The 9,803-nt window shown below is 32.7% G+C and overlaps 1 protein-coding gene across 1 annotated transcript; it reads right to left on the bottom strand.

Annotated features, from left to right (window-relative positions):
* Positions 1-3,096: 3,096 nt before the first annotated feature.
* On the bottom strand, positions 3,097-9,243 carry LOC149058158 (uncharacterized). Its single transcript, XM_089220864.1, has 2 exons — positions 8,724-9,243; positions 3,097-4,072 (listed from the first exon to the last, which is right to left on the bottom strand). The coding sequence occupies exons 1-2, from the start codon at positions 8,872-8,874 to the stop codon at positions 3,486-3,488; spliced, it is 738 nt and encodes a 245-aa protein (XP_089076990.1). The 5' UTR covers positions 8,875-9,243; the 3' UTR covers positions 3,097-3,485.
* Positions 9,244-9,803: the final 560 nt, after the last annotated feature.

The following is a 9,803-nucleotide window of genomic DNA, read 5'->3' as shown; positions in this document are numbered from 1 at the left end:
ATGACGTATACCTTAAATAAGTCGTAAAATACAAAATTTGGTTTTTCTTTTTTATTATACAATTGTTTATACTTTTACCATTAAAATTACTCTGTCTTAGTAATAATACTACAAACAATTAATGAATACACGATTTAAACAGACAGTTGAAAATATATTGTCATTTCTTTTGACTTGACAGTATGTAAGAAATAATAATTAAGGTATTATTATTGATTATGTATAATAATATTATGTTAACAGTAAATGTGTGTAGTAGGTACATTGCAGCTGGCCATCGTTATATTATGTGCTCGATTATTCGTAGCTATAAATAATGAGACTATTATAAATATAAATATTTTTTATTTTAACAGTGTTAGATAATTCAAATATTGGATTAGAAAATAACATTATTATACTACGAGGCGAAGTCAATATCATATACAAATATTATTATTGTATTGGATCATTTAGCATTTCGTATAGCATCTAAAAAAATAGGCACCTGTTGTAATATAGTATACGTGTCATACTACGTTTTTTTTTTTTTTATGATATGCAGTTCAATATTATGCACCGAAATGGTACATTACGTCTGTATTATCGCTGTGTTCAATCTGAACTGCAGCTCTGAATCTCTAGATACGGTAACCCTTATTTAGGTTGTGCTTACTGCTTCGTACGCCATCGTCGTGAATGCAAGTGTAGAAATCGCATTAAGTACCTTCTATACAAATAATTATCGTAAGTACATATGCCTATGATCGAACTCGTAGAGCCGTAGCTGCAACACAAATGTCAATGATATATTATATTGTAGTCACCTACGCCGACTATATACGATGTTGCGGCTAATCTACTCTCACCATGTAAAAGCTTCGCACGCACCGCGGCGGTCCGGTGTATAATTAGATACTACTTACGAGAGACGTCATTGCAGGGAAGGGGCCGGACCCTCGTGATTTATACGAAATTGGTTTTTGTTTATTTTATATCATGTAATGCGCTGCATTGACGGATGCGGAGACTGGAGTTAATCAAAACATGGGCACGACGATGGACTCGGCCCCCGAACGAAACCGTTTTCTACTGGGCAAGTATATTATAAGTACTCGTACGACATAAATACGTAATATGTCGCCGCGGAGGACGTGCTGCAGCAGTTTTACGGGTCTCAGGAGACAATCGCCGATAACAAAAGCCCGTTTGCCTAGCTCATCGCCGGGGCCAAGCAGCTGCAGATCGAACCGCCGATATAGAGCTACGCTGCAGTACATATTATTATTATAATAATATAATACGACGTCTATGTGTAATTGGTTGCCGGTCGGATGCGCACTCAGAGTTTGGAACGATAAGAATGCGAGTGTCGAGGGCGCATTTCGTGGAAAAAGAGAAAAAAAGGCCATCGAAAAATACCCCGGCAGCAAATCCCCCCGCGATGGGTTTTCCATTTTAATGTGCCGTTAACGACGCAGCCTTTTAGTCGCTGTGAGCCCGAAAACATCGATAATAAAAAAGGGAAAATAGTTATAATAAAAAAAAAAAATAATAATAATAATAGTAAAGATTTTATTGAACGTCACTAAAACTCAGTCGCTGCACTGGTCGTTAAAACTTTGCATGTCATTCAATCGTGGCGATGAAAACATGCCAAATAATATTAAATTATCTAAGCATTTACGACTAAACGTCATTTTCTTTAACGAGAACAAAAGAGAAAGATGCGTAAAATGCCAAACTATTAAAATGTAATAATACAAGTCAGGATTATATAAGGAGGTAGGGCAGTGAGCACGTCTTCGAGGCCCACTAATGTAAAGGGTTCGTGTTATCGTCAGCTTGAAAATGTTATTAAGTAGTCATTTGCGCCTATATACTTTTTATAGTGAAAATATTACATTTATTGATAAACAAAGGAAAAATAATATAATTATTTATTATATTCGTGTGTGAAAATGCAGGTACGTAAAGATTACCAGTATAGTCAGTATAGAGTACCTATATAACATAACATATAAGTATTGTATATTATACATTTATACGATATACTATGCATTTAGCATATCGTTTTCACGACTATAGTTTTTTTTATTTATATTATTCATACTATTTTTCTTCTTTGAAAATGATAAACGCTGGCGATAACAATATTACCTATGTTATTATATCGATTATTTTTATAATTGACATAATTTAGGCCATTTGATACACATAAATGAGTATAGGTAAACAAGTTTTTAAATATATTGAAAAATTAAAAAATTAATATGAACTATAATAAACTATAAATTAATATACATTTTTAAACAATCAAAATTAACATATATATAAGAGAATGAAAAAAGAAGAAAATATGAACATTTTTGTTTTAAATCTTCCAAAAATTACAGGATTTTTCAAAATGTTTCATATATACATATTTCATAAACACCAAATGGGGAAAAATATAACACCAAATTAGGTCATAAGATATTTCTTAATTAATTTATAATATAGTTGTTAATATTTAATCAATAAATACAAATTAAATACAAATGTATACCTAGAATCTAGATAGTTATTTAATATTGTTATCATACTTTATATTTATGAAAATTTTAACTTTCAAATGTTATTATTTTATCAAACATTTGTTTAGAAAATTGACATCCACTCTGATATCCTTCCAACAGTTATTTTTTTATACTAATTAATGTAAAGTTTTGTGTACGCTAATGCACCCAATAGTATGGTATTCAAAGAGGAATAAGAACATGTCTGTATGTTTTGCTCTATTCATAGGGACCAACAACCAACCATCTGCTCATCTGCATTTAGGCTACCAGATATATTAATGATTCATAACACATATATGCTGAAATAGGGGGTAATTATAAATATAAGTGCCAAACAATTTAAACAATAACTATTACACCATGTATAATAAATTTTATTTTACTATTTAGAGTCTTGGTTTATAATTATTAATTACTAACAATAACGATAATTATATAATTTATTTTATTTAATTCAAACAAAATTCAAAATATATTAAATTAGGGTAGGTATAATTTTTTAGTTATTTCTACCAAATTCAGTACATACCTTGATACATATAAAAAATAATCAATATACGTCATATAATAAATTATATTTAACATCATAAACTATTTATAACCAATACAATGAGGAACTAGCACGATCATAATAATCATTTGTTTTATAGAGAAGCACGTTTATGTCGACCAAAAGGTGTTCCGCTCTATGATTTTAATTTTTAGTGCGTATATACTTATAGGTAATTAACCCATCGGTTTCATTATTGTCAATATATTATACTCAAATCATACAATTTCCGTTGTTAAAATATTTATATAAAATTAAATGAACAAAAACTGTCACTTGTTTAAATTATGGTCCAAATACTTAACAAAAAAAAATTCATATATATATATATATAATAAAAGAAAATCATATAATATAATTTTTATTTACAATAAAATATAGGTACTTAATGAATATCAACAAATTGTTTTGACGTTTACCGAACGCTTTTTGGGATGGCACTCATCCTCAGTTATTCTTTTTCTTTTTTCAGTCTTGGTTGAATTTTTTCGAATAGTACCCTTTTGTTCAGTGTGTAAATTGTCCACTGTATTCAGATCTGGGTAAGCAATGTTGAGCAACGACGTTTCGATGGCTATCCGAGCTGTGAGTTTCTTATCCATCGGAAGTGCGGATAACATTGGTAAAAGACTCAATAAAAAATGTTTGTCGTCAGAAATATTTTCGTCTTGATTCGAATAATCTGATTTCACTTCAACTAAATTTTGATTGTCATACTCAATGTTAAGACAGTTCAAGGGATTTGTGTCATCCAACAATTCTTCTTTCAATTCTACTTCTGGATATATGTTTTGATATTGTAAGTCCGTCAGGTATACTGAATTTGTGGCGGTGTGCGAGATCTGATCTTTGATAAACATCATTGAATGGAAATATGGCCATCTAGACATTTCTTGGTCACTTTCCATGTTAGTCATACATCTTTTGTACTCTTTACGAAAATGGTCTTTTAAGTTTTTCCATTTTCCTCGGGCAGCTTTGCCTGAAATAATAATTACAATATTTAAATGAGTTACAGTTTATTTATTTATAGAAAAATAAATTTATATTTACATAGAAGATTATAATATACAATGAATAATAACAATTAAGTTCAAATAAATAAAACAATCAATTTTAATTCAAATAAATCATTTAATAGGAATTTTTTTTTTTTTTTGGGAGGGGGCTGGAAAAGTCTATAAAAAGTCACTGCGTAATGGAATAATTGTTGTTGCCTCATTAGTTAGGTATAGCCGTATAGGATTAAACATTAAACCGTATTAAACCATTAAAGTAGATGCTGTAAAAAAAAATTAGTAAGCATCATTAGAGAAATGTAACAATAGACAGAATGATTGTATAGATATACTTAATGTCCAGTCTTATTAGATTTGAACGATTTAAATGATTTATTTTTTTAAATTTATCCTAATATTGTTTTTTCAAACAAATCTGGTATAGGTACTTATAGTACTTATACAATTAGCAAATTAGATAGTGTAACTAAAAAATACAATAATTTTGTATTAAGTATAATCAATAATAAAATATACTAATTCATATATTTTAGATTCTGAGCGGAGCGATGAATGTATTGATTTTACCATGATGTGTTTTTTTTTTTTTTGTGTCTGTCATCACGTTTTGGGGCTGTAAAAATGCTTCGATTTTTGACTTCAGTACTTCGTTCGATCAAAAAGTGAATCTAGTTGGTACTTTGGGGGGTCAAAAGTAAAAAATTCTTAATACTTTTCTAAATAATCGAGAAAAACAAACTAAAAATTAAGGGAAAAACGGGAAATTTTACGCACACTAATTTTTCGACAAAATCGATTTTGGTTTTTGATGTAACTTTAAAACAAATGACCATAGATACATGAAATTTTCACCGAATGTTTAAATAAGTATATTCTATCCACTATATAATTTTCAAAAAATTTCGACTTAAGTTGAACTATTCATAGGCATTTCAAATTTTCGATCATTATTAGTTTTTTTTTTATTAATATCGATAAAAATTTATTTGTTAGGCAGAAAAGCTTGAAAATTTAATACAAGGCCCTTAACATATTGTTACAATAGCAATTGAAAAATAAAAGAAATTCATAGTCACAATTTTTTTTTATAAGCATTCAAAGTTTGAATTTTGACAAAATACGTAAAAATCACGACAATTCACAAATTATTTTAAGGTAGAAATTCATAAAAATATTTCTTTTTAAATCTAAGATTTTTACAACATTAGATTTTCACTTTTAGTGATTTCCTTATTTTGGTGTAACTCTAAAAAAAATTACCGCAGATACTTGAAATTTTGACTGAATGTTTATATAGGCATTTTATATATTTGATAAAACTTTCAAAATATTTATATTTGTTTTGAGCTGTTTACTGACATTTTAATTTTTCAACTTTTTTAGTTTTTTTTTTCTATAAATATTGATAAAAATTTATTTGTTCGGCAGAAAAGCTTGAAAATTTAATACAAGGCTTTTAATTCTAGGATTTGAAAATTTAATACAAGTCTCCTAACATATTTTTACAATAGCAGTTGCAAAATAAAATAAATGCGTAGTCACAATTTTTTTTTTACAAGCATTCAAAGTTTGAATTTTGACAACATATGTAAAAATCACAAAAATTCGCAAATTATTTCAAACTAGAAATTCATAAAAAATGTTCTTTTTAAATCTAAGAGTTGAAAATTTTTAATAATCTATAATATATCCTGACAGATAAATCGTCTTCGCTCAGAATCGTTTTTCGTATACTATGATATAATATCATTGGTTTCAAATTTAATTCCATCCATTACAGTAACCTACTGTACAGCAGAGCGACATCCACGACTTACCAGCTTTTTTTTTTAGTTACAAAAACCTAACGCTTTACATTTTGGAGTATAATTACTGATACTTGTTAGCAATCACCAATTAATATTCATTGATGGTTTGTAGCTAGTTTGAAAAAGATAATTTTTAATTATCCTGATCAAAACATTATTTGTTATAAAGTTAAATAATTTGAATTAAATATGCATAATTATTTATGAAGACTTATCAAATTTAATTATCCATCATTATTTAGAGCTGTGAAATAATATACAGAGCCAGCCACTTAAACAAAATAAAATGCTGGGCGAAAAAATGGAAAACTGGGGAAACTGTGTCAAAACTCACATACATAAATAGGATTTAAGTCTTCTAATCCAAGATTTAACGTATAATTTCCAATGCACCATGGTTCATCTGAAACGAAGCACTTCTTACCGACTTCAAACTCCCAACAATTAAAACCTACTTACATAATCTCACGATGAATTTTTTTGGTCAACTAGACAATTTATTTATTTCATCGTATTCAATGTTATATATCAATGAATTCAAATTCACACAAATAGGTTAATTACTGACTACAGTGACTTACTTAAATTAGTTAGTATTGACATCTACTGTACAGCCTGTTAGTGGTTAGCTACTTAATGGATTTTTAATTTATTTCCAATGCATTTTATAGTTTTATTGTATACGATATACAATTATTCTAGTTTTAAAGCATTAGTGACCTAATTAAATAAAATATATTTAAAATACCGTGAAACATTTTTCGTTCATTTCACAGCTAAGGGTTAACATAAATTAAATGGTAATAATAAATAAAAATAGCATTATGATGTTTTGAAAAATTAAGTGTTATGACAATTGGAAACCTAATAATTATAGTTGTTTAGTAGTTGATGATGACATCTACTACCTGCATATTTCACAATGATAGATATTTAGGTTCAACAGGAATATTTTGATAGATTTTATACAAATCATTCAAACAATGTAATATGCTGAGATTGTGAACCATACTTTGCTAAAAATCAATTGTAATAAGTTTTTATTTTTATTAAAAAAGAACGAAAAAACCTGGTAAAACATGACCTTAAACTTTTATTTAAATCACATTTGCTTAAAACAAATGTATAATATAATAATATAATACTATACTATTGTTTAATTATGTACAATATAATGGTTAAAAAGTGTATAATCATGTTTACCGAGAAGCTTATCAGACGTAGTATAAATTTAATTGTGCAAGTGAATTAAATAAAAAGTTTTTGTGCTGAAAGGTATATAATTATTTTTACTAAACCAATTTTTATTTCCGTACGTATATATAGTTAGTAGTTACATGTTAAAACTTTTTTTCTTATCAGAAAATAATGCTGAATAACAAGTCCTTATTCTTATACGATTGTACACCACTTATAATTATTACAGTATTTATAAAAATTATTAATGCTCATAATAATATACTACCATACTATATCAGCATAGATACCTATAGCTATAGGTGCCATGACATTTTTCTTGTCTGTACCTACTCGTAGAGTCGTACTAGATTTTTTTTTAAATTAATGAGTGAAACCAAACTAAATAAAAAGGTCTTTTGAAAGTTTATACCTTTGATAAATTTATAACAAAAAGCTCCAGTCTTCGTTTGAAAACTATTTAATAATATTTCAAATTCAGCGAGTAGGTACTGTTACATATATAGGCACAGCCGCACAGTTGAAATTTTAATTCAATAATTTTAAAAATGTATGTACAACAATTTTGAAATGAATAGGAATCTTTTGGATACAAAAAACAGCGATGACTTAAAAAAAAAACAATCAAAATATGTCATTTCGTTGCACAAAATTGGTGAACTGGTTTTCGAAATACACAAAGATAAGCATTGCTAAGGTCCACCGACCGCCTCGAGAATAGAATAATAATATTATTGTTGGTCAGATCCAGTCGATGAAACAGCACAATATGCGTCGTCGTGATGAGATACCTGCATATAATAATACATAAAGGGGCAGTATATGGTGACGAACGGGCCGAGGAAAAAAATAAAGGCTGTCACAAAGAGGTGTAAGTGCTATACCAAACAACAACAACAACAACAACAGCAATAATAATAAAATGCCATAACGCTAGTGAAGCCGCCGACGGGTGGTGCGCACCGGGCTGGCGGGATTGTGCAGTCCGAGGAGGGGGAACGGCGGCGCCGCATACCCACGTGCTCTCGGGTCCCGCCGTAACGGCCACTCATCGCCACCACTGCGTGCCCGCGTGTAAACGCTGCCTCTTGCAAAACGCGTCGACGCTGCCGCCACCGCCGATGGCGTCTGGTTCAACCGTCGTGGGATTAAGGACGAGGAGGGGGAATGGCTGGCGGACTGGTGGAGGTGGGTCGGAGACTCGGAGACGACAACAACACCGTCGCAATACGCGGGCCCGAGAGCCGTGCGTGCGCGTGTGCGAGCGTGCGTGTCTAGAGCGATTGGAACGCGCAATATGAATATGTTATCATCAACACAGCACAGCGAAAATGTCGGATTATTATATAATTATCATAATTATTAAAATCGCAACATGGAATACGAAACGACTTCTGTATTAGTGTAAGTGTATGTATTACACGAATGATAATGTCGTCGCGAATAATTACGGTACGAATGACAATAATATAATTTCACAGAATGCATAATACACACACGCACGAATCATTGTAATATTGTCAATACAATACTTACACCTATCGAGTATATTGTTATTGTCATACAACGGACACGATGTTAAAATTAATTATATTAAGATGCATTTTACCCATGATGCCGAGCATGGCGGCCACGGACTCCCAGTGGTGGTCCAACACGGACCTGTTGTGGTGTTGCGGGTGTTGCCGGTCCCACAGTTCGGGCCTCCGGTGCACTTCGGCTATCAGACGGCTGACTTCCAGCGAACTCTTGCCGGACATTGTCGCGGCGGGTGGCGGACACCTGCGCGCGGGGGTAGTGCCGATCCTGCCGCAACACTCGTGGGTTATTGAATAGGTTTGCGCGACCGTTTCGTATATTATGGTCTATAAGACGGACACGCCGACGGCACAGGTGTTCGGAGCGATGCGGTTCGTGCGTGCTGTTTACGCGCGTTTCACCGGACGTTTATCCGCTCCGCCGCTACACGCGGGCGGCGGCGACGGCCTCGCCGAAAGCCGAATCGACAAACCGGCGGCCGGCAGCCACGATTGCGGCGGCTGTTGCAGTCGTGCCAACGTGAACGGACACCGCCGCCTCCGCCCGACGGAATCGCTGCTCCGCTGTGTCGTACATACAACAACTTACTGCTGTGTACGCTCGATCGCCCATTATTCGAATATCGCATCACAACGACGCGCGACGTTACGGCCGGGCGGCAAAACGTGACATGCGTCCGTCCGCCGTTACGCAGTCGTTGCAACCTTTCTGCAGTATGCAGTTTTTGACTTCGACTTGACCTAAGTCAAGTGAGGCACCTGTCTATAATAAAATATAACCTGGGTACCTATACATATTTAGTATTCCTAAATTCCCGTTGCGGACGATCATGTGAAGGTCAAGGCGTACACATGACGAACGACGGGTTGGCGGAGACGTTTCGCGGGTCATTTGTGGGACACTTTATTTGCTTTGGATAGGGCCAGTCATCCCCCGAAATTCTATCACATATTGCCGTCTGGCTATATGCCTATGCCATAGTTATTTGGCATTAAAATCGTCGTCATCTTGCTACCTGACCGTCAACTTGTACCTAGTTAACGGTAAATAATAACAACTGGACGTCTTACCCGGATCGAGGTCGCCTCGTGGTCCACGAGCGTTCCGATCCGAATCCTGAGGTCGACCGCGTGTAGAAGACCGATCGGCT

The sequence above is a fragment of the Diuraphis noxia genome, unplaced genomic scaffold (assembly GCF_037042655.1).
Source record: "Diuraphis noxia isolate RWA-SAM2 unplaced genomic scaffold, SU_Dnox_SAM2 contig0002, whole genome shotgun sequence".
Taxonomy (NCBI): Eukaryota; Metazoa; Arthropoda; class Insecta; order Hemiptera; family Aphididae; genus Diuraphis; species Diuraphis noxia.
This window is presented reverse-complemented; position numbering and strand designations above follow the sequence as displayed.